Genomic DNA, 25,485 nt, shown 5'->3' with positions numbered 1-25,485 from the left:
CAAAAAGGACCCAATATTTATCATTAACAGATTAGTAGCCTACCAATCTATAGAGGCCTTAACTTTACTGGATTAAGGAGGTACAGATTTCTTTATTACTAAGAGTCCTAAGGGTTGGTGTTGGGAAGAGGAAATGGGAGGCCTTGACCTTGATTCTTAATGCCCTGAGACAATGAAACTATCTGAAGAGAATGTCCTCACGCCCTCACTTCCACACCTCCCAGCCAGCCTGACACGTATCTACACACACTGCCTTGCTTCCTGAAAAGCAACACATGTCCATGTGGCTAAGGCCAATGTCTCCCTTGCACCTTCAATCTCTCCCCTCCTCCCGACTCTTCTAATTGTTTCCTTTCCTGCTTGCATTACCAAAAGGTCTTACCTATGTAATTCCTATCACAAAACACCCCATCTTAAAAGAACAACAAACTCCGCAGGAACCCATATTCCTTCTCCTACCAATCCACTTCATCCTCCTTTAACCCTCACCCTCTTGAATACATCCCTGACTTTTACTAGCCACTAAAAGCAGTTATGTCAGTGTCACCAAGGCCCTACATACTGCCACATTCATGAGCCATTTCTAGGTTCTCCTACCACTTGGCCCCTCCATAGCATTTGATAAACTTCTTTCTCCTCCTAGAAACATCTGCTTCACTTAACTTGAGATAACTTGTTTTCTTGCTTCATAAGCCACTACTTAACATTCAACTTTCCTAGAGTCTCCTCTCCTAGACTTCTAAAGACAGCAGTGCTGAAAGGCTCCAAAATCAGAATCTACTCTTCTTTGGCTATATTCATTTCTGTGGTGCTTCTAGTTCCACAGCTTTATTTTTTTTTATTATTTTTTTTATTTTGGCCAGTCCTGGGCCTTGAACTCAGGGCCTGAGCACTGTCCCTGGCTTCCTTTTGCTCAAGGCTAGCACTCTGCCACTTGAGCCACAGCGCCACTTCTGGCCATTTTCTATATATGTGGTGCTGGGGAATCGAACCCAGGGCTTCATGTATACAGCAAGCACTCTTGCCACTAGGCCATATTCCCAGCCCCAGTTCCACAGCTTTAAGTAGCATGTATGTAGTCCCACATTTATATGTGTAGCTCCAACTTCTTTTTTTTTTTAATTTCCAATGCAAGGGATACAACAGATTTTCACAAGCTAATGTGACTTGGGGAGCAAGAAAATCCTGTTTAAGCACAGTTTAAAGTGACAAATGAGGTGGGGTTTTTTTTGGGGGGGGGGCAGTCCTGGGGCTTGGACTCAGGGCCTGAGCACTGTCCCTGGCTTCTTTTTGCTCAAGGCTAGCACTCTGCCACTTGAGCCACAGCGCCACTTCTGGCCGTTTTCTGTATATGTGGTGCTGGGGAATTGAACCCAGGGCCTCATGTATGCGAGGCAAGCACTCTTAACACTTACCAGCACCAACAAATGAGTTTCATTAGTCAGTTTACAACTGCCTTGCCCCAGGCTACCCCAGAACGAGGAGCAGTTACAGCCTCCAGAGGGCCAGTTTCTTTCCTTTCTTCCTTTCCACAGGCTTCTGTCCACAGGCCTCTCAACAGGCCTCTCCCCTCTCCTGGGCTTTTCACATGGCTCTCCGCAGAGGTCCTCAGCTCTGCAGGCCGCTCTGGCCTCTGTTCTCTGCATGCCTGTACTTGGGCCTCCCCATGCCACTTGTCCAGACTCCAGCATCTCCTCTACACAGGCCCAACCTTGGGCCTTCCCACAACACAGGCCCCGGACTCGGGCCTCTTCTGTCCGCAGGCCTGGGCTCCCCTCAGGCCTGAGGGGAACGGGGCACTGCTCAGCTGCACAAGGAACCTCCCGAGGCCTTGCTTTCTCACGTGTCACCTCCTCTTTTCCAGAAATCCTGCCCTCTTATAATCCCCCAGCCTGGGAGGGGGGGGGGCGGGAGGGGGCGGTCCCCTCAACAAGGAGCAGGATCTCCTTTTCCACTCCTCAATGGGGCGTGGTAATGATGACAATGTGGGGCGGGGCTTCCTGGCCCCCCAGGTTATTACACTACCAGTGAGTTACATCCTCAGTTTTCCAACTTCTTCTCAAAGTCCTGCATTATACAACTTCCTAAAACATATCTCCACTTGATTCTAAAAAATATGACAAACTTAACACTCCCTAAACCAAGCAACGATTTCTTTCATAATCTTTATAACCCCAGCCTTAGTTCGCAAAAATATGTTCTTCAAGTTAGGCAGGCCAAAAAAATTGAGAACTGAGTCTGCTCTTTTTCTCACACATCGCATCAGCCAAGGCAATTTGACTGTATCTTCAAAATATGTCCAGAACATAACTATTTCTCACCATCTCCACCCCTATCCTTATCCAGGTTACCATTCATTTTCAACTGAATTATATAGTAGCTTCTAACTCATCTTGGCTTCTTGTAAGCAGCCTCTTGCCAACAAACAATAACTTGTTTGGCTTATTGTAGTGGCCTCATGTGAAAGACCAAGTCATGTAAGGATTGAGGAATGGCCAACGGATTTGACCGCGGAGAAGTGATTGGCAACCTTGATGTGATTGCTGTCATTGGAGTGATAGCTGAAAGAACTGGATACCAATTGAACCTCTCTGTCACGGACTGTTTCATGCTCTCCCCAGTGTTTTCTCCTCCTTGATTTGGTAATAATTCACCACAAAAACCACCATTTCCTAACCTTTGCATTTGCTCTTCCTTCTACCAGGATCGCCCTTCCTCTAGACAGTCGTTTGTACCTATCTCTCCGGAATTCAGATACCTGTGAAAATGAGCTTCCAAGAAATATATGGGCTGGGGATATAGCCTAGTGGCAAGAGTGCCTGCCTCGGATACACGAGGCCCTAGGTTCGATTCCCCAGCACCACATATACAGAAAACGGCCAGAAGCGGCGCTGTGGCTCAAGTGGCGGAGTGCTAGCCTTGAGCGGGAAGAAGCCAGGGACAGTGCTCAGGCCCTGAGTCCAAGGCCCAGGACTGGCCAAAAAAAAAAAAAAGAAATATAAGACTCCAGTGGTGTAGCACCATCATGTAACCTGCCTGACAAACAGAGGGTAAACAAAGTATTTGTCCAGTGAATAAATAAGTTACCTTCGTCTCGAGCGTTATTACCAAAAAAAAAAAGGTGCGCGCATACTCTTAAGCCTCCAGAGCTAACACCTTGGGCTCTAGGACTAAGCCTAAACCCAACGTCCCTTTCTTAGAAGACATACGGTACCGCTTCCGCCCCCGGCTCCACTCGCTCAAATCTCTAGAAAGGAGGAGGCGGGGGCCTATGTCATCATTGTGCGCCGGCCGGCCCCGCGACGCGCCGGCAGCTGGCGCAGCCCTTCGCTCGCCCGGCCTCCCCCTCCCTGGTTCTGCGCTCGGGTTCCGCCATGGAATCCAACAAGGATGAAGCCGAGCGCTGTATCAGCATCGCCCTTAAGGCCATTCAGAGCAACCAGCCCGATCGGGCGCTCCGCTTCTTGGAGAAGGCACAGCGGCTGTACCCGACGCCGCGTGTTCGCGGTGAGTGTGAGGAGCCGGAGAGACGGAGGGGACATTAGAACTGATGGGGGGAACTCGGGAACGGACCGACGGGAGCAGTTGGGGGAGGGGGAGGGGTGGCGAGGCGCGGTTACGCCTGCGCAGTAGGAGCGCGCGCTGGCTACTGGGAGGTGTAGTCTCTCAGTCCCGTGCCGCTGCAGCATGCTAGATATCTGAAGACGTGGGGGGGTCTCAATAGCTGCTTTCGAGTTGCTGGCCGTGCCCTCTGGAATATGAGGTTTCCTAGAATGAGTTGTACTGGCAAGCTGGGCGAAAGGAACTCACCTGAAAGGGAAACCGAACTACTTTTCCCAAGAGGCCGTTCTGTGGCCCAGGGCCAGTTGCCGGCCTGGGAAATATTATAGTTCAGGAAAATAAACATAACTAGTGAGGGGGAGAATGGCTTTTACAGGGGAAAACACTTCCAACCTTCGGGCGCCCCGAAAAGACACCCTCACATCTTCACTCACTCCAGACCAGGGCCCAGAAACAAGTCCGCCACCCTGGACGGCCTGTCCCGAGACCCTGCTCCTCACTCCCTCCTGCACTGTCTTCGCTGCGGAAAGACCCCGGGGTGCTGAGGGGCCTGGGAGCAAGGCTTCCGAGCCAGGGAGAGATCCACTATTCGTTCCTACTCTCTACCCAGGATCCCCACCTTTTTCTTTCTTTTTTTCTTTTGTGCCCGGTTCTGGGGCTTGAACTCGGGGCCTGGGCGCTGCCCTTGAGCTTCCCATCACCCCCCTTGCGATAAAAGTCTCACAAACTTTGCTGAGGAGCCGACTTCCAACCTCAATCATCAGATCTCAGCCTCCTGAGTAGATAGGATTTGGGGCATGAGCCACTGGCCCAGGGCTCCTTTTTGGTGGTGGTGGTTATTTTGTTTTTAGGTGTTTTTTTTCTTTCTTGCTTGCTTTATTTTGTGTTCTAGGGCTGGAACTCAGGGCCAGGGCGCTGTCCCAGAGCTTTTATCCTCAAGGCTGGTATTTTACCTCTTGAGCCACAAGTCCATTTCCAGCTTTTTGGTGGTTAATTGGAGATAAGAGTCTAATGAACTTTCCTTCCTGGGCTGGCTTCAACTACAAGCATGTGATCTTAGTCTCCTGAGTAGCTAGGATTACAGGCATGAGCCACCCAGCTTCTTCACTTTTTTTTTTTTTTGCCAGTCCTGGACCTTGAACTCGGGGCCTGAGCACTGCCCCTGGCTTCTTTTGGCCCAAGGCTAGCACCCTGCCACTTGAGCCACAGTGCTACATCTGGCTGTTTTCTATATAGGTGGTGCTGGGGAATTGAACCCTGGGCTTCATGTATATGAGGAAAGCACTCTTGCCACTAGGCCATATTCCCAACCCTCTTCACTTTTTTTTTTTTTTTTGAGAAGTTGTTCTAAATACAAGTTGGAAAGGAGAAAGGCACAGAGCTGCCTGTGATTACCACTTGGTAAACTGATATTAACCAGCACTGAAAATTAGAAGATCTAGATCTCATCATGAATGTTACCATGTGACCTTTCTGAGATTGGGTTTCCTTATATGGAAGATTAGGGAGTTGATGCAGATAATGTGAAAAACAAGAATACTCTGCTGGGTCTGGTGGGGCACAACAGTAACCCCATTACTTGAGAGGCTGAGGCAGGAGGATGGTGATTTCAAGATTTGCATTGTCTACTACATAAGGAGACCCTATCTCAAAAAAAAAAAAAAGGTTGGGCACTGGTGGCTTACACCTGTAATACTTGCTACTCAGGAGGCTGAGGACTGTGGTTCAAAGCCAGCCCAGACAGGAAATCAATGAGACTTGATATCCAGTTAATCACCAAAAAGCCAAGAGTGGAGCTGTGGCTAGCCTTGAGCTGAAAAATATCAGGAACAACACCCAAGCCCTGAATTCAAACTCAGGACCAAGTAAGAGGGTGGGGGGAAGAATCCTCCCAGGGCTCTTCAATATGAAAAGCTTTTTTGCATGCATTTTGTCACTCATCTTGCTTTGTCTAAGTGGCAGAGCAAGATCATTATCTTTGTTCAGTAGATGAGGAAACATCTCAGCAACAAGGGACTTGCTCTAGCTAGCAATTGGAAAGCTATAAACCTAAAAGAATGAAATAGAGCAACAGTCAGCCTCCTCACCTTACCTGCCTATGTTATGAAATGGAGAAAGGAGGATGCTGGCAGAAGAAGCTGCCTGGATGCCTGAACTTTCCTCCCTCCTAACGCTGCAGGTTGATCTTTGGCCTGTTTGCCTCCTCTTGGAGAGGCTCACAGTCTGTATTTGCCAGGACTCCTGAGATAACCTGCCCAAGATTCGAAATAAATCACTCAGTAAGTGAGGAGCACAGTGGGGTGCAGGCTCTCCGGCTGCCAGGATTCTCTCTGACTGCTTCTGCCAGAGAACTGAAGAGCAGGCAGTCCGGAAAGAATGCAGTGGCAGGGACTGTGGGTACGGCAGTTCAGGAGCCTGGCCAGGTGTCCTCTCGGGCTCAGGCACTAGAATTGGCTCAGACACTAGTTTCACCTGGTGGATATTTGCCATATTTGTTCTCTTCTGGAAAGGCTGTGGGCTTCATCTGCATAAACCTGCAGCCTTGCACTGAGCTCTCAAGGACCAGGGGCTAGTTAAGGTCTAGAATAGGGAAAATTATAGGAAAATATTAGGTGGTTATCTGTGCTGGATACTTTGGGTTTGAATACATTCCAGTGCTTATTTAATATATTGTTGTTGTGGCTTTGTTTGCAAAGTCTGGGCTGGGTGCTATATCAAGAATGGCAAAATGTGATAGATACCTCACCTCAGAGAGGCAGGCTTTCTGGAAAAAAAAAAAATTGGAGAGCACAAGATAATAACCTAACAAGAACTTAACATAGTGTTAGATGTTGAGGGTTTAAGATTGAAGATGAAAAATCCAGTCCTTACCATCTAGGGTTCTTGGGGAGAAGTGTTGGAGATAGGAGTTACCTGAGCAATCCATTACAAGCTCTGTAGTGCACATTGTAGCTAGAGCACGCAAATAATGATATCTCACAGAGGGGAAGCTTGTTCAGTGTGTAAGTTGAGAGTATTTGAGCTGAGGCAGTATTTAGAGGAAAGCATGCTGGGAAAGGTGAGAAGCTGAAAGCTGTAAGGGGGTTTAGAGGGCATCACTTGTAAAGAGATTGAAAACCAGCAAGGTAGGAATTTATGTAAAGGATTCAGATTAGAGAATAAAATGTGGCTAGATTATGTACTACTTTTCTACCATATCAAGCTGTTTTCACTTTATTCGGTAGTAAGGAAACAATTTGTTTTGTTTTGAAGGCAGGTGGTGGTGTTATTAAGGATCCATCTCAGGGCCTCACACTTGCCAAGTGCTGTGCCACCAAGCTATACCTTCCACTAAAGTTTTTCATGACAAGAATAAGATAAGGGTAATATATTATCTTCAAAGAAAGTAGCATGGGGCATGGCATGCTGGCACAGGCCTGTAATCTGAGAATTCAGAAGATGAAGGCAAGAGGATCAGGAGTTCAAGACCCACCTTTTATATATTAAGGCCCTCCTCCCACCCTCAAAATAGGAAAAAAGGATAGTGAGAGTGGCTGGGAATATGGCCTAGTCGCAACAGTGCTTTCCTCCTATACATGAAGCCCTGGGTTCGATTCCCCAGCACCACATATACAGAAAATGGCCAGAAGTGGCGCTATGGCTCAAGTGGTAGAGTGCTAGCCTTGAGCAAAAAGAAGCCAGGGACAGTGCTCAGGCCCTGAGTCCAAGGCCTAGGACTGGCAAGAAAAAAAAAAAAAAAAAAAAAAGGCATAGTGAGAAGGTGGAAAGGGGAAAAAGACTCAAGGCACAACATCTGTTGGAGCCAGGCAAAGGTGGCTTATGCCTGTAGTCCTTCCTACTCATGAGGCTGAGATCTGAGGTTCACAGTTCAAAGCCAGCCAAGGCAGGAAAGTCCTTGAGGCTTTTTTTATTTCCAGTTAACAAATAAAAAACAAAAAGCAGAAGTGGAACTGTGGTTCAAGTAGTAGAGCACTCACCTGGAGCAAAAGTGCTCTGGGACAACACTGTGGCCCTGAGTTTTAGCCTCAGAACTAGCACAGAATCTGTTGAGAGACTCCGGATACTTGAAGAGGCCGGCAGAGTGGCCATATAGATAAGGAGTGGAGGCACCAAGCCTTTGGGTGATGCTGAGAAGTAGATGACATGCTGGGGAATTGGAATCAAAACCCATGTGGTGGGAAGAAACTTGAGCAGAGCTGGGGTGGAACAATGTGGGCAGAGTGGGAGGTGCCGCCAGGATATTCCAGGGGAGTTGTCAGTTTACAGCTCAGGAGAAAGCTTGGGCTCCAGATAAAAGTCTGGTATCACCAGTTTGATAGAGCTTTCTGGAGTTGAATACAACTAAGTTCACTGTGGGAAAGGGCAGAGCATGGAGAAAGGGTTGCTTGGGTCACAGCGGGGGCCTTACCTGCTCTTACCTTCTCCAGTTAGCAGAGGCAAGGAGCTGCTGGACAAGATGGAGCAACAGTAGGAAAGAGGCAGTCCCAGGAGAGGGCAGCAGCTGTGGCCGTGAGAGGTGTGCCACGGAGGTGGTGAGCAGCTGTCAGATGCCACACATGCCACGTGGGAAAACAACGGGTGGAGAAAAATAGAAGGGCAGTGATCAAGAGCATGAGTAGAGGCAGACCTTGGAGAGAGGGGTCAATGCAGGAAGGCTCCGGACAATCTTTAAAGGTTTAGGACCCTACTTTGTTTCTGTTCTCAGTGGGAAGGATGTGAGGGAACTCCAGCTGCGGAAGTTCGGAGAAAGAGAGAGAGACAGAGAGAGAGACTGAGGACAGGACAGTTGCATTGTGCATTAGTAGCCAGACCCTAAGCTGAGAGTCACAGAGCAGGGAGTCATGGGGTGGGTCAGCTCTAGGAATTTCTGTCTGGCATCTGGTTGTCTGGTAGTTGTTGGCTTTGCCTGAGGCTTTTCAAAAATGCCTGAGGAAGCCCTGCTCTAGTAGCTCACTTCTGTAATCCTAGCTACCCAGGAGACTGGGATCTGAGGATTATAGTTCAAAGCCAGCTTACACAGGAAAGGAAGAGAGACTCATGTCTAATTAACCACCAAAAAAAGAGAAAAAGCAGAAGTGGAGTTGTGGCTCAAGTGGTAGAGCTCTAGCCTTGAGCAAAAAAGCTCAGAGTCAGCACCCAGGTACTATGGCTCATGCCTCTAATATCAGCTGCTCAGGAGGTTGATATCTGTGAATCACAGCTTAAAGCTTGCACTGACAGGGCTGGGGATATGGCCTAGTAGCAACAGTGCTTACCTTGTATACATGAAGCCCTGGGTTCGATTCCCCAGCACCATGTATACCGAAAATGGCCGGAAGTGGCACTGTGGCTCAAGTGGCAGAGTGCTAGCATTGAGCAAAAAGAAGCCAGGGACAGTGCTCAGGCCCTGAGTCCAAGGCCCAGGACTGGCCAAAAAAAAAAAAAAAGCTTGCACTGACAGACAAATCTGAGTGACATACCTCTTAATTCACCAGCACAAAGGTCAGAGTTAAGCCTTGTTTTAAAAAGCCAAGGGAGAACATGGCTCTCTGAGTTCAAGCCCCAGTACAGGCACCCTCAAAAAGGTGGAAAGTACCAGTTTTTCTTCAAGGAGCCCATGACAACATCTGTAGATTTCAATTTCCCCAGCATACAACGAGTATTGGCCCAGATCATATTAAATGGACCTTGCAGCTTAAGCTGCCTACGGTTCTGTAGTAAGTCAGAAGCTAGGAATGCCAGCTCAACAAGGGAGAACTGGTTGCTGAGGAGTCTTGGCATTTTAGAGTGTGGGTGTGTGGGACTGTCCGTTTGTGATAGACACAATCTGTACTGTGCACTCAGACCTTCCATTCACTTGTAGTTGAATCTCCGTTCAATCCTAAGAGCTGCATCTAGGGACAGACTGTGTCTTCACCAAGGCATCAGATAATTTGGTTAGAGGAGAGAGCTGGGTAGCAGAGGAGCCAGAATTGTCTGTCTCCTATTTCACTGGTTTTCCCCACTGTAACCTCTCCCTCACTTGCAGGTACATAGATCAGGAAACTCAGCTCCTTGCCTAATAGCGAGGAACAAGTAACTCTTGGTATTTGTTAGAGTAGACACGGGCCAAGTCCTGTATATGATAACACTCCTTCACACACACAGCCCCTAGGAAGAAGGGACACTTTTGCCTGAGAACCTGTTAACTAATGCAGGATGACTGGCTAGTAAGGGACAGAGAGGTCTGAACCAGCCAAGCACTATGGCTGTCCAGGCTGGGATTGGGAAGAGGCAGCCTCCCCCACTTCCACCTCTACTGTCATCTCTCCCATCGAAGCTCTGTTCTCTGATTCCACATTCTTTTAGTCTTTGTTTATTATTAAATAGTTATACAAAGAGGTTACGATCCTATAAGTATATGTGTCTTGTTTAATGTCAACCCTTCCATCGCTCTCCTCCATTTTCCCCTCCCTTCTGTACCCTCAAGTTATATAGTTCAGTTTTTATATAATGTACATCAAAGATAATGACTGTGTCTGCTCACTCTTGCTCCCTCCATCCATGTGCCTCTAACCTTTTTTAATTTAATTTTATTTTTTGCCAGTCCTGGGGCTTGGACTCAGGGCCTGAGCACTGTCCCTGGCTTCCTTTTGCTCAAGGCTAGCATTCTACCACTTGAGCCATAGCGCCATTCTGGCTTTTTCTGTTTATATAGTGCTGAGGAATCAAACCCAGGGCTTCATGCATGCTAGGCAAGTACTCTACCACTAAGCCACCTTCCCAGCCCCAAAATGTTTATTTTTTAAGAGGCAGGGTCTCACTGTGTACCCAAGCTAGCCTTGAACTCTTGCTCAAGTGGTCCTCCTGCCTCAGTCTATGAGTAGCTGGGACTATAAACACAATCCACAATACCCAGTTAAGTTACCAGGAAGAGGCAGGGCCAGGGTTAGTGTGTTACCTGACACTTTTGTGTTACTGCCTATCAGCCAGCGTCATAGGGATATTATGGTGGGTCGGGATATGGGGATGGAGGGGAGCATCACATCCTATGGGCCTGGCACAGAAGAGAAACAGAAACCAGAAATCTCAGCTTTCTAATTCAAGAAGGAGCCTCTGTGACCTAGAGCACACTCATTCCCTTCTGAACTCTCCTTTTGAATGAAATTAGAGTAGCTGCCCTATGTAGCTCCCTCAAAATATTTCTAGAATCTTCCCTGAGAGATTCTGGAGGCAGCCAATGTGTCTAAGTAGCTTTGCATGATTATGTTACTTTTAGGGTGACTCAGCGTAGAGCACTGGGAACTTCGAGAATGGGGGAAAGGTTTTTAACTTCTTTAAAAACTCTCAGAGTGCTGGGGATATGGCCTAGTGGCAAGAGTGCTCGCCTCATATACATGAAGCCCTGGGTTCAATTCCCCAGCACCACATATACAGAAAACGGCCAGAAGTGGCGCTGTGGCTCAAGTGGCGGGATGCTAGCCTTGAGCAAAAAGAAGCCAGGAGGGCTGGGGATATAGCCTAGTGGCAAGAGTGCCTGCCTCGGATACACGAGGCCCTAGGTTCGATTCCCCAGCACCACATATACAGAAAACGGCCAGAAGCGGCGCTGTGGCTCAAGTGGCAGGGTGCTAACCTTGAGCAGGAAGAAGCGAGGGACAGTGCTCAGGCCCTGAGTCCAAGGCCCAGGACTGGCCAAAAAAAAAAAAAAAAATAGAAGCCAGGGACAGTGCTCAGGCCCTGAGTCCAAGCCCCAGGACTGGCCAAACAAACAAACAAATAAGTAAGTAAGTAAATAAGTAAATAAATAAAAAAAAACTCTCAGAAACTAGAAAAGCATCTCCCCCCCATACACGCACACACACACACAAACACGCACACACACACACACACACACACACACACACACACACACACACACACACACACACACACACATACCTCATTCTGATATGGACCAGGATTTCTTAGTTCCTTTCTTTACTATCCACTGGGTACCCAGCATTGGTGACATCAAACACAGATACTCCACTTGCTGAGACTGGGCCTGAGCCACTAGCCAGCTCCGCCCCCAGGCCCCCAGCCTGAGGGTTCCCCACCCCCACTGCCAGCCACTACTGCGGCCAGATCCTCAGCGCAGGCCGTGTTGTAGCTTTGTCTTCTGAATGTGCGCGTGCACGTTTTGTCCTCATACCACCATTAGGTGGCAAGCTGTGAGTTCAATCTGGGCCTTTATTGCTTCTTCTAGATGTGGAATGACTTTGCTAGCGAGAGATTTCCCGTAAACCCAAGTAGTCTGGGGTAGCAGCAGAGTTAACAGTAGGAACCCTGAGCCCGACAGGCAGGGGTTTGAGTGTACCTCTTCCACTTGGGCAGCGTCTGCCACAACACCTTCTTCCTGTGGGGAAATGACAGTACACGAGAGTGTTGTGACGCGCCGCCTGACACGGTGTGGCTCCGGGAATGGATGTTACTAGCCAGACAGAGTGGCTCATGCCTGTAATTCCAGCACTCAGGCCGACCTGGGCTATATATAGCAAGACCCTGTTTCAACAGAAAAGTTATTACTACTACGCCTCCTGGTGCTCTCCTGCACAACAAGCTCATGTTTGAGTTGCCCAGCTGCTGATAGGATGAGATGACATGAACTTGCTACTCTTGGGCAGCCCTGGCTCAGGGCACCATGCTGTTCACAGCAAGTCCTGTTCTACTTCTGGGGTGAGGCCAGGTGTGCTGTGGTGGGGAGTGTGACCCCACAATCAGCATGGTGCCCATGGGTGCCACAGCCCCTAGAGTGGAAGCTGGCCCCCATCTGGGTGAGGCTGCCATCCTTGCCCTGCACAGAGGTGTCTTGGGGTCTGCTTGGGTGCTGCCTGGTTTCCTGGGAGCCTGTCCACAGCTTTGGGATTTACTACCTAGGGCATCGGGGCCTGACATGATTGGCAAGCATACGAGGCTTTTGCCAGGAATGTGGGCCCCTCCTCACTGAGTCAGCAGAAACAAAGGATTTGGATTTGAGTGACCCTGTCTAAGGGTGACCATGAATGCTGCACGTAGACCCCAAATACTGAAGTAGGATGCGTTTTGACAAGACCAGCCACTTAGAAATTGTACCAATTTTTCTTGACTCTTAGAGGACAGTCTTTTTTTTTTTTTTTTTTTTTTCCCAGTCCTGAGGCTTGGACTCAGGGCCTGAGCACTGTCCCTGGCTTCTTTTTTTTTTTTTTTTTTTTTTTTTTGCTCAAGGCTAGCACTCTACCACTTGAGCCACAGCACCACTTCTGGCCTTTTTAAAATATATATGTGGTGCTGAGGAATCGAACCCAGAGTTTCATGGGTATGAGGTAAGCACTCTACCACTAGGCCATATTCCCAGCCCCCTAGAGGGCCATCTTATCTCCCCCATTCCTCTTCACTGCTAGGCAAAGGACCCCAGGAATTGTCTCTAGTCCCACTGAAACAGGGGGACCTGCTGAGCAGTGGCCCACTACAGAAGACTCTGCTAGCTCAGCAGCAGAGCATATCCACTGAGCACACTGCTAATAAACAGCACAGTTTAAAAATAGTAATAATAAAACCAGGAAACTTTAAAATTAACTTACTGTTAGCTTAGTATTTGTTTTGTGCTAATAATATGAAAGCAGTTTAAAGACCAGAGATTAAAATAAAAAGCAATGAGGCATGGCTGTAGGCCACGTGGCTACTGTATATGTTCTTGGTACATTGTGTATTGTATATATGTCTACCTGACCTAGGGAAGGGAAAGAAAAACAGGGTGTAAGATATCACAAGAAATGTACACACTGCCCTACTATGTAACTGTACCCTTTTTGCACAACACCTTGCCAAAAAATTTGTGTTTAATAAATTAAAAAAAGCAATGAGGCAGTCAGTGCAAGGGACTGAATATTTTAGATATTCAAAATATGGCACAGGGTAGAGAGCAAAGTGTACAGATTTGAATAAATTAAGGAGAAAAATAGATTCATAAAAGAAAATACCATGGTAAAGCCAGACAAATATATTGAAAGAAATAAAATAGAATTAGATGCACTCTAATACTGTAGGGTCTATTAATAAACCCCAGTATGTTTTTTGAAGACTTATCAAAATTCTGCTTGAATTTATAATTGTACATATATAAAAATTATCTAACAAGGCAGTTACTTCAGACCCATGGAATCCGTGGATTTTTTTTTTTTTTTGGTCAGTTGTAGGGCTTGAACTCAGGGCCTAGGTGCTGTTCCTGACCTTTTGTGTTCAAGGCTAGCACTCTACCACTTTGAGCCACAGCTCCACTTCTGGTTTTCTGGTGGTTAGTTGGTGATTAAGAGTCGCCCAGCAACAACAAATGCTGGAGGGGGTGCGGGGAAAGAGGAACCCTTCTCCATTGTTGGTGGGAGTGCAAATTAGTACAACCACTTTGGAGAACAGTATGGAGGTTCCTCAAAAAGCTCAATATAGACCTACCCTATGACCCAGCCATTCCACTCCTAGGCATCTATCCTAAACAGCAAACCCCAAGATATCAAAAAGACATTTGTACTTCCATGTTTATTGCGGCACAATTCACAATAGCCAAAATATGGAAACAACCCAGATGCCCCTCCACAGACGAATGGATCCAAAAAATATGGTACTTATACACAATGGAATACTACATAGCGATTAGGAATGGTGAAATATTGTTATTTGCAGGGAAATGGTCAGAACTTGAACAAATAATGTTGAGCGAGACAAGCCTAGAACACAGAAAACAAAGGGGCATGATCTCCCTGATATATGACTGTTAACAAAGGGAGACGGAGAGACAGTAGAGACCAAGTCTGTGAATACTGTATATGTACATATATTGTATATATGTCTACCTGCCCTAGAGAAGGGATAGAAAAACAGGACGTAAGATATCACAAGAAATGTACACACTGCCCTACTATGTAACTGTACCCTTTTTGCACAACACCTTGTCAAAAAATTTGTGTTCAATTAATAAATAAATTTTTAAAAAAAGAGTCGCCCAGACTTCCCTGTCCAGTCTGGCTTTGAAACATGATCCTCAGATCTCCAGCCACCTAAGTAGCTACAATTACAGGTATGAACCACTAGAGTCCAGCTTGGATTCTGTGGCTCTTATTAACAAAATTAATACTGTTGATATAAAAACATATCATCTTCCTATTCCTGAGACCATGGCTCCTAAGAGCAGGCAACCTGTTCACAGGCACCCACTGGCCCAGGCCAGAGAAGGGGAGAGTGGTCTTCCTGGGAAGGACAGGGGGGTGCAGTGGGCCTGGTGTCCCCAAGGCCAAGGCAGGCAACCTTGTTAACAGGCACTTTTATGCTTTGTTTCCTTGCCTTACACAGCTCTGATTGAGTCCCTCAACCAGAAACCACAGGCTGCCGGTGACCAAACCCAACCCACAGACACTACCCACGAGACCCACAGGAAAGCAGGTGGGACTGACGCCCCCTCAGCCAACGGTGAGGCTGGAGGAGGAGAGAGCACCAAAGGCTACACTGCAGAGCAGGTGGCGGCTGTGAAAAGGTAGAAAGCCAGGTGGCCCGCAAGTCCGGGGAGGTACAGGGACGGTTTCCTCAGCACAGCCTCCCTTGAGTCTGCCCATGCAGGATCCTAAGAGGGTGGTAGAGGCTGGAGGAGGTACAGCCTTATTTCCCACAAGGCCCTGGGCTAAAGTGTGGAAACAAGGCCTTGGTGGGAGGCCTGCCCTCAGCAGAGGCTGCAGACTCTAATACTCATCAGCCAGTGGCAGCCTGCCACAGGCCTTTCACAGCTCCAGACAGAGATGCAGCCTGGTCTCCCCCTGCATGTTCCCCCTAGCCCACACCCCCATGCCAGCAAAGGCTTTCTCAGAGGCAGAGACTGAGGCAGGCCCTGCCCTGAGCAGCTCACTACCGGACTACCTTCAGTAGTTCCTCTGGGGTCATGCACACCTCTGAGGTCAGCCCAGAGGTGGCTAGGTATGACTGTAGTCTGCCATACACCACACTAGTGTTAAACTAGTTAAGACCAACAGTTGTAAATGCTAGAAGCTGACATATAAAAGGCATGTGAAGGCCTAGAGATGGCCAAGAACCAGAGGCTCTCAAGGGACCCAGAAAGAAGTGATGGAGGAGAGCCAGGGTTCCTTTGGGGCCCTGTGCTTGGGGTGAACAGACCTCTGCCACCTCTGGCCTTTGTGCCATCCACTCAAGACTCATATTGCCAGGGGAGCACAGCTGGCTGAGCCCATGGATGACAGACCTTGGCCATCCTTCCAAGGTGGCCTCCAGTGAGAGCAATTGGCGCAAGGGAAATGGATGCCTGGCAGCCGGCCGTTACTCCTTAAGACCCTGAAGATAGCCTTGGTGTTTCCAGTGGGCCAGCCCTGCTCCCCAGCCCCTGGACTTCCCTGAAGCCAGACAGCTGACTCCGAGATGATGTCATCCACTCCCTGCTGCTCCCCGAGCTGCCTGTAACACACCTTATACCCCACGGCCCTGGACCCACGTAGGCCACCCCTACCATGCTCTTCTCCTTCCCCCAGGGTCAAGCAATGTAAAGATTACTACGAGATCCTGGGGGTGAGCCGAGGAGCCTCAGATGAGGACCTGAAGAAGGCCTACCGCAAACTGGCCCTCAAATTCCACCCAGACAAGAACCATGCACCTGGCGCCACTGAAGCTTTCAAAGGTAAGTGGGCCCCAGGACCCCAGCTCCTGCCCTTGGGGCGCAGGGCTAAAAGAGCTTTCCCAGGAAGTAGAAGGAGGTGGTCTCAGACCTGAGTCCACAGGCTCCCAGCTGCTTTCTAAGGAAGATGATCTTACTGGCTGCCTCTAGCCATGTGAACTCTGTCAAAGCTCAAATAGTGCCACTCCTGCCTCCCTTTCTTATTCCCAGAGATTACAGGAGGAGAGCTGAGGCAAGAGTTCTCGAAGCTTCTCCATGGTCACACAGTGCCTGAGAAGGGCAGGCCCAGCCAGCTCCTCCCTAGTAAGACCTGCAGTGGGGCATGGCAGTCTCTCTGCTTCAGGGCCTATTGATTGTGGACTAGATATGTAATTTCTTTTTATTTATTATTATTTATATCTGAAGCTGAATAAGTTATATAATGCAAAGAGGTCCATTTTGGCTCTTGGTTCTAGTCTAAGGTAAAGGCTTATTTATTTGTTTATGGTCGTAGGGCTTGAACTCAGGGCCTGGGCACTATCCCTAAGCTTTTTTTGCTCAAGACTAGCACTCTACCACTTTGAGTCAGAGCACCTCTTCCAGTTTTATGGTTGTTAGTTGGAGACACAAGTCTCACAGACTTTCCTGCCTGGGCTGGCTTTGAACTATGATCCTTAGACCTCATTCTCCTGAGTAGCTAGGATTACAGGTGTGAGCCACCAGCACCTGACTGCTTTAGTTATTTTTTGGTTAGGGTCTCATGTTTTTGTCAATGCTGGTCTCAAACCACAATCCTCCCACCTAGCTAGGATTACAAGCATGAGCTATCATGCCCACCCTTATCCTTTATTCATTAGATTCTTATTTAACCTATCTAGCACACATGTGCACCAACTGCTGGTCCTGTGTTGCTGGACACTGCAATTTGTCATTCCCTCATTTCCACCTCATCTCCCTCTGGGGATAGCAAGGTAATAGGTCTCAGCTAGACTGGGCTCCATGCTGTGTAGCACTGGGACCATGACCATGGCCCAGTGGGGAGCCTACAGCCAAGCCCCCTGAGACCTGGTGCTCTCTCTCCCAGGAGCCTGACCAGAGGGAGAAGGAGAATGGAGTAGAGAGGCAGGATGGCATAGGTAATGTTCACCCTCACCTGTCCTGCAGCCAGCATGCACAGCAAGGACTGAGAGGATACAGCTGGCTTTTGGGCCTTGTCTGATGGGAAAGGGAAGAGGAAGAGGGCTCCGTCTCCTTCCCAGGGGCCGCAGGCTTTGAAGCAGATCCTCAGGCCATCTCCATGATTGAAGAGCACCTTGACAAGAAGGAGCCAAGAGGCTGGGTGCTGGCCCAGAGCTGGGGATCCTGGGGATTTACTGATCTCCTTCCCAGGGAGGTTTAGTAAGGAGGCCCTGAGCCTGTAGGAAACAGCAGCTGGGACCTTGGAGCCCAGTGAGAGCACTCACCTGGCTACACCATTAGCCCAGAAAAGTCTCAACTAGAACCCAGGGATTTGGCCCTTCCCAGAGTCCCAGCCGCCTTGTGGTTTACAAGGGCCTCATGCATTGTTCAGCCTGGGTCACATGTGAACTTCAAGATTATGTTACCCTCTCTCCATGGGCACCTGCAAGAGAGAACAGTGAAGAAAGAGGGTTTGGTGATTTTCATGTTGTCAGCAAGAAAGCTTGAAGTAAGCTGGACATCAGTGGCTCACATGTCTAATCCTAGCTTACTCAGGAGGCATAACTCTGAGGATCATGGTTCAGAGCCATCCCAGGAAGACAAATCCAAGAGATTTTATCCCAATGAACTGGCAAAAAGCCAGAACCAGAGGCATGGTTCAATGGTAGAATACCAATCATGATCGAAAAAGCTGAGCAAGAGTACAGGGACTGGATTTCAAGCTCCAGTACCAGTACAATAGAAAAGAAAAACAAAACTTGAAGCAACATAGTCCCTGCATTCAGGCACGCCACCTCCCATAATATCCCATCACAGAGGCAGGAGGTTCACAAGTTTGAATCCAGCCTGGGCTATATAGCAAGACTCTACCTCTCCCCCCTCACTCCTCCCCACTGCCCCCCCCCAAAAAAACTCCTGGGTTTGAGTTCTGCCTCTGCAACCTCAGCTGTGTGGTTTTGGGCAATTTTCACATGGGTAAGATGGAGATGGGGCTGCTGTTAGGAGCAATTGAGATATGCCCACAGGAAAGACAGCACAGGGAGCCTGTGTTTGCTCTCTAGCAGGCCCAGGCGGCCCAGACTCACTTAGGTGTCTTCCTGCATACCCCCTCCCAATACATGTCCAACAGACAACTTCTCACTGGCCCCAAGGACTCCTGTGCCCCAGAGGACCACCTAACTTCTGAATCAACCTCACCCGCACCTGTACCCACATCCGCACCCACACCCCGCCTCCTTGGCCTGACCTTTACATTCTTTTCAGCCATCGGGACAGCCTATGCGGTTCTCAGCAACCCGGAGAAAAGGAAACAGTATGACCAGTTTGGTGATGACAAGAGCCAGGCAGCCCGGCATGGCCATGGGCATGGGGACTTCCACCGGGGCTTCGAGGCTGACATCTCCCCCGAAGACCTCTTCAACATGTTCTTTGGTGGTGGCTTCCCTTCTAGTAAGTCTCCTTCCCTCCCCACTGCCAAATCTTCCAGGAGGTGACATGGAGCAGGGGAGAGGATGCCAGCCTCCTCTTTCCCAGCAGCCCTGGCCCCTGACCAGTTCCTCTGACCCTCAGGTAACGTCCATGTCTACAGCAATGGGCGCATGCGCTACACCTATCAGCAAAGGCAGGACCGCAGGGAGAACCAGGGTGACGTGAGTGGCGAAGGTGGGGGGTGGGGAGGGTGGAGGAGTGGGAGAAGGGCACAGGGGCTGGAGGAGGGAGATCTAGCACCTGCAGCTTATCCTGGGATCCACAACTCTCAGCCAAAGAGCCAGCCATTCCACTGAGTGACACCAGAGGGAGCCATGCTCCATATGCCCGCTGTGATTTCATGGCCTCCATTGGGAACTGTCAATGCAGAGGCTTTTCCACCTACAGACGCTTTTGAGTGTGAATAGCTTCTGTATGAAATTATGTTTTCAAAGTAATAGTTGTTAAATTTCATGAAAAAAAAACTAGGAAGGATGTACAAAATTTACTAGACAATGCTTCAAACACATTTTATATTCCATAGATTAACAAATAGCCAGCTGGCTAAAAATACTGAAGACAATAGCAGAGCATTCAAAATTCTGCCAATCTTCAGTGTCTCCTTTTGTTCTGATGGTTTTTGTTGTTGTTTTTGGGGGGGACTGATGGTTCTAGGACTTGAATACAGAACTTTAAGCCTGCAGAATAAGCCCTACCACTTGAATCACGCCCCTAGTCCTTTTTGCTTTGGTTATTTTTCAAGTAGGGTTTTGCTTTTTGCCCTGGGAAAGCCTTGCATCAAGATCCTCCTATCTGCCTCCCAAGTACCTAGCATTATAGGTATGTCCCATCATACCTAACTTGTTTGTTGAAATAAGGGGGTGGAGCTGCTATCTTTTTGTCCCAGCTAATGTCAAATCTTGATCTTCCCAGTCTCTGCCTTCCAAGAAGCTGGAATTACAGGTGTGAGCCACTGTGCCTGGATCATTTAAGACAAAAAAATCTTTATATCTGACATAGAAAAGTCTCTATAAACCCAAATCATTACACAGTAAATTCATTTTTATTTTTAGTGGGTTTTGTTTTGTTTTGTCAGTCCTGGGGCTTGAACTCAGGGCCTAGGTGCTGTCCCTGAGCTCTTCAGCTCAAGGCTAGCCCTCTACTCCTTGAGCCACAGCGCCACTTCTGGCTTTTTCTGTTTATGTGGTGTGAAGGAATCCAACCTGGGGCTTCATGCATGCTAGGCAAGCCCTCTACCACTAAGCCACACTCCCAGCCCTATTTTTAGTGTTTTTGTTTGCTTGTTTGTTTTGTGGTGCAGGGCATCGAACCCAAAGCTTCACACATCCTAGGGAAGCCCTCTGCTACTGAACTATATCCTCAGTCCTCTCACTGATATATATATATATATATATATATATATATATATATATATATACACACACACACACACACACATATAGTGTCAGTACTGGGGCTTGAACTCAAGGCCAGGGTGCTCTCCCTTAGTTTCGTCACTCAAGGCTAGTGCTCTACTGTGTGAGCCACAGCCCCACTTCAGCTTTTTGGTGGTTAATTGGAGAAAAGAATCTCACAGACTTTACTGGTTGGGCTGGCTTCAAAACTAGATCCTCAGATCTGAGCCTCCTGAATTACAGGTGTGAGCCACTGACACTCTGGCAACCTTATTTGGTAATTTTTTTTAATTGGCAATATAATTTTGTGTTCAGAATTCAAGAATGTGAGTATGGTAAAAATTTCCCTCCTGTCCACCTTCTGTTCTCGTGGGGCAGCCACTTTTACTGATGAGTTGATCATCTCCATACTTTACTCCCTCCATTGGCTATTTCGTTTTTATCAGGAAAAGCTGGCAGGTGAAGGAACTTCTTCTGTACTTGGGGAACTGAGGGGCAGTGAACTGGGGAGGGAAAGGGAAAATATGATGTCATGGCCACCATCTTCATTGTCCTAGCAGATCTGGTGGCGATTGTAGCCAGTTGGGTGATGATGGCTCTTCCTTCCAGGGCGGGCTAGGGGTATTTGTACAACTGATGCCTATCCTCATCCTGATCCTTGTGTCAGCTCTCAGCCAACTCATGGTCTCCAGCCCACCCTACAGCCTGAGCCCGAGACCGTGAGTACCTGCGCTGGGGGCGGGGCCATGGTGGTGCAGGGGATTCTTAACCGTATTAGGGTCTTCCTTCCCAGCCTGGTCTAGCCAGCTCTCCACCGCCATGTGGAAAGCTGACATAGAGAGGTTTGGGGTGTGGCTCAGCCATTAGAACATTTGACTAGTACCTGCAAGGCCCTGGGTTCCATGGTGAATGGGGGAGAAAGCTAACCTAGAATCAAGAAATACACTCTGTTGAGCTAATAATTAGCCTCTTAATTTTTAACTCCTCTAAGAACACAGATCAAGAGGTTAAACTAGGGACTGGGAATATGGTCTAGTGGTAGAGTGCTTGCCTCATATACATGAAGCCCTGGCTTCGATTCCTCAGCACCACATACATAGGAAAAGCCAGAAGTGGTGCTGTGGCTCAAGTGGTAGAGTGCTAGCCTTGAGCAGAAAAAAGCCAGGGACAGTGCTCAGGCCCTGAGTCCCAAGCCCCAGCACTGGCCAAAAAAAAAAAAAAAAAGAGGTTAAACTAGGTTTGAAACCCACTTTAATGCATATCTTCCTCTCCCCCCGCCCCCCGCCCCAGTTCTGGGGTTAGAACCTAGGGCCATGTATGCAGCACTCACTGGAGCCACAACCAGTAGCCTCTTACATTTTTGAGGCTCACACCCTCCTAAGAAAATGCAGTGGCAGCTATAGATCACTTTCCTGGGACAGTACACATGATTTCAGAGGTCCAGGGACTCCCTCCCCTCCCCATCTTTATCTGCTGACTCTGGAGGACTCTCTGCTCTTAAAATGCAGTTAGATCGCTGGGTGGCTTTGTAAGTCAGGTTCTCACTAAGAAGCTGTGTCCCTACACAGGGCATAGAACCTTGGCTTCCTCTATGAAGTAGGAATAATAACAGCCACCTGCTTGTAAAAATTAGTAACATAAAAACGTCTGGCTTATTAGAAAAATCTCAACTGTAGATATTGAGTGAATATTTGGCCTTGACTGCCAGTACTGAACTTGAACAAGTTAGTTGACTTTTTAAGGTGTTGGCACACCTCAATTACCAGCACCGGGTGTAATACCGGTTCCATAGTAGGTGCTCAGCTTCTGTAGCAGAAGCCCTCTGCTCCTGTTGGGGCCCTGCAGTCTCACTCTCGGCCAGCAGGGGGAAGATGTGGCTCACTGGCCCCAATGCAGCAGCTCAAGCTCTCTGTGGGCAGATGCCAGCCTCTCTCCCTGCAGCTGCAGCGATGAGGGGCAGCAGTGAGGCAGGGATGTCCTTTCTGGTGCATTGACTCCTGTTAGGTGTTGAGACTCTTTCTGCATCCACAGATCGTGCCATCAGCACTGGAAGGATGCAGCTCTTTGGAGTCCTGGTCATTTTGTTCCTCTTTGTTTTTTATTGTGGTTGTTTGCTCTTTTTGTTGGTTTTCTGGTGGGATTAAGGTTGACTTCAGGGGTCTGTGAATGCTAAACAGGCATTCTACCATTGAGCTACACCCCTGGCCCTGTCATTTTGTCCCTAAGGCTGTCAGTGAGACCAGGAGCTTCTAGAGCGGAAGCAGGCCTTTAGCATCAGTGGGCTTAGGAGCTAAATGGGGGATTGGAGGCAGGAGAGGCACACTCCTGTCCTGAGTCCCAGCTTCCTACACAAAGGAAAGGGGGTTCTCCCCAAAGGCTCCCAGATCAGCCAAATGGTAAGGAGAGAGCCTAGAGGTTGGCTTGACCTAGGCAGGGTCACTTGGGCAGCAGGGACGCTTGCCTTCTCTGCAGAGCTTCATTCAGGAAGCGTGCAAGTTCCCACTGCAGTATGGGAATGAAACAGCCATTCCTGAAGCCTATGTGACACCCTGCACCCTGGGGCCTGTCACCTAGCTTCCCAGGACCTGCGGGCCTTGGGACCCAGGCTTACTTCATACCTGTCTATTTGTGCCAGGCCGGTGGGCCACGTCCACAAGCGAGTCACTGAGCACCTGGGCGTGGTCTACTATGTGGCAGACACCTTCTCCGAGGCACACACGGGCTCCAGCCTCAAAGCGGTTGAGCGGAACGTGGAGGACGACTACATCGCCAACCTCCGCAACAACTGCTGGAAGGAGAAGCAGCAGAGTGAGCAGGGTGGGGGAAGACAGGGCTGAAATGGGAAGGAAAAGCCCTCCGTGCTTTGTGGGCCAGCACCTGGCACCGCCCTCTGCTGGCCACAACCTGCACTCCACTCCTGTGCTCCCCTGGGGCTAGGCATCCAGAGCTGCCTGGGTGGTGCTTTCCTCTAGGTTCTCCTAGCCGGTCATTTTGGCTGCAAGGGTAAGTGAGTAAAGACAGACAGGACATGCTGGCACCTACTGTGTGCCTGAACTGTCTGTGGGGCCCTGGGGAGGTCTCACCAGGATGAAAGGCCCCTCCCACATTCTATGGAGGACCCTAGTTCTCATGGCTCCAGGGACTTTCCCCCCTACCCCCCACCTGCAGAAGCCAGCCTTCCTCCTCCCCCTGCAGGCCCCAGCAGGCCTGTGGAGGTGCTGGGTGCTGAGCGAGCCCCTTTCCTTTGCAGAGGAAGGCTTGCTGTACCGGGCCCGCTACTTCGGTGACACAGACATGTACCACAGAGCACAGAAGATGGGCACCCCAAGCTGCAGCCGGCTGTCAGAGGTGCAAGCCTCCCTGCATGGATAGTCCTGGGCCAGCCACACCACCCAGGTCCAAGTATGAGCTGGGGCTGCCTCTGCACTGAAGCTTGGCAGCTTTGGCCCTGATCATGAGGCAGAGAAGGGAAGGGGAGGAAATCGGTGGTCATGATAGAGTCTTGTCCCCAGCCTGACAGCCTCCAGAGACAGGGTGCAGATATGTCCCCCTCCCCCGAAGTTGAGGTCTGGTAACCCTCTCTTCACCTTCCCATGCTATTCTGCTCTGCTCCCTTCCACAGCTCCAGGACTGTGGATGCCCAGAACCTGATAGATAAGGAGCCCAGGGCCACTTGTGGCTCTTTAGTCCAATCTAGCCACCAAGTCACCACAGCACTCCCCCAGCACGGCTGACTACTGCCTGTGCCACCCCCCACACTGCCCACCTGATACCAGGAGGGACCTTGTGGAAGCAGGTGGGCCGGGAGCTCCCCTCCCCCTGTCCTTGCAGACAGGAGGAAATGGAACTAGATGAATGGGGGGCCCAATGTGCTGCCACTCCCACCCCGCCTCGGTCTGAGGCAGCTCATTGCTGCGGCACCTGGCAGCCTGGAAGCCACAGGCATCCGGCCCCGCCCCAACACGGCAACTGTGGTCTGCAGAAGGGAACAGAAGGTTGGGAGTTCAGGGTCAAAGGCAGCCACTCAGCATAGAAGGGTGGGACAGCATGAAAGTGGCTGCTCGCCAGTGCCCCATTTCCTCCCCTGTGTGTGGAGAGCGGGTTCTGTTCCAGTGCCCCAGACAGCCTGGACCAAGCCCTGAGGAAGACGGGCAGAGCCAGGAGAAGTTCTCTGTCTTGGTGGCTTGCTGGCCCCTCCTTGCCCGTGTCCCAGGCAGGGTTCCAGCTGCAGATCGGTCTGAGGCCATTCACTAATGGCTCTGGGGAAAATGACCCCAGAAGGTTGAGCTGGGCAGGGCACAGCACATGACAGCTGCTTGTTTGTGTGGCTAAACGAGGTCCTAGTGGTGACTGCCTGGCTAACTGGTACACTCTCCTCCCCAGACTATGAAATCCCTGGAGAATTTTTGGTGACACGCACTGAGCCAAGGTGACAGACTGTATATTTAAAGAAAGACATACAAAGAAAAAAATTAAAATGGAATTGGAGGCCGAACGCCGCACAACTGCCCTCTCTCTCACCCAGTAAATACAGAAAGCTCTTAGGACAGACAGAAAGCCTGCCACAGGGCTGCCTCCCTCCCTCCCAGGGCTGCCAGAGGCTCCACGTTGCTCGCTCCTAGGATACAGAAACCATGGCAACGAAAGTAGAATGTAAAAGTTGCAGCGAATGTCTGTAGGAAGGACTGGGGGGAGGGGGTTATCCAGCCTCCCCCCCTTCCCGGGAGTCACCAGCAAGTCACCTTGAAGAAGAAGCCAGGCAGAAGCGCTGGCCAAGGAGAGAGGAGGAAGGAACTTGTAACTTACAGATGCATGTATATGTATATATATCTATTTATATGTAAATAGGCATATATAAAGATATATATATGTATATAGTCTTTAAACTATGCAGGGATTGGGCTAAGTTCTGTGTTTTAAAAAAATGAGGCCTGTTTGAGGAAGCCTGATCCTTCAAAAGTTGCACAGTAGCCATGATTGCCAGTGTGTGTTTTTCGTGTTCCCCCCCCCACACACACACCCCGCCCCCACCAATCCCCAGCTGTTTCTTGGCAGCAGTAATCATGGTGGTATTAATCCATAGGAAGCTTCTGAAGGTAGCCAGACTTGCAGTTACACTGGAGAGGAGCAGGTGTGGGGGGGGCCCTAAGGGCAGGTACCTGGTCAGTATTGAGCCATGTAGACACCCCAGGCAGAGCCTACTCAAGCTGCCTCCTCCTTGGCCACCTCAGGTGGGCT

At 49.3% G+C, this 25,485-nt stretch overlaps 1 protein-coding gene across 3 annotated transcripts; it reads left to right on the top strand.

Moving 5' to 3' along the window:
- Positions 1-3,284: 3,284 nt before the first annotated feature.
- Dnajb12 (DnaJ heat shock protein family (Hsp40) member B12) lies at positions 3,285-25,136 on the top strand. 3 transcript variants are annotated; one of them, XM_048338985.1, is made up of 9 exons: positions 3,285-3,507; positions 14,884-15,064; positions 16,065-16,210; positions 18,629-18,814; positions 18,935-19,014; positions 20,857-20,966; positions 22,883-23,055; positions 23,498-23,595; positions 24,631-25,136. In XM_048338985.1, exons 1-9 carry the CDS (start codon positions 3,375-3,377, stop codon positions 24,658-24,660), a joined length of 1,137 nt encoding a protein of 378 aa, XP_048194942.1. In that variant the 5' UTR covers positions 3,285-3,374; the 3' UTR covers positions 24,661-25,136. The 3 variants fall into 3 exon arrangements, with proteins under 3 accessions (XP_048194942.1, XP_048194943.1, XP_048194944.1); XM_048338986.1 differs by having other exon boundaries at positions 23,498-23,649; XM_048338987.1 differs by having other exon boundaries at positions 3,292-3,507; positions 23,498-23,643.
- Positions 25,137-25,485: the final 349 nt, after the last annotated feature.

Source organism: Perognathus longimembris, chromosome 2, assembly GCF_023159225.1.
Source record: "Perognathus longimembris pacificus isolate PPM17 chromosome 2, ASM2315922v1, whole genome shotgun sequence".
NCBI lineage: Eukaryota > Metazoa > Chordata > Mammalia > Rodentia > Heteromyidae > Perognathus > Perognathus longimembris.
The sequence above is the reverse complement of the archived record's forward strand: the minus strand, read 5'-3'. Positions and strand labels throughout refer to the sequence as shown.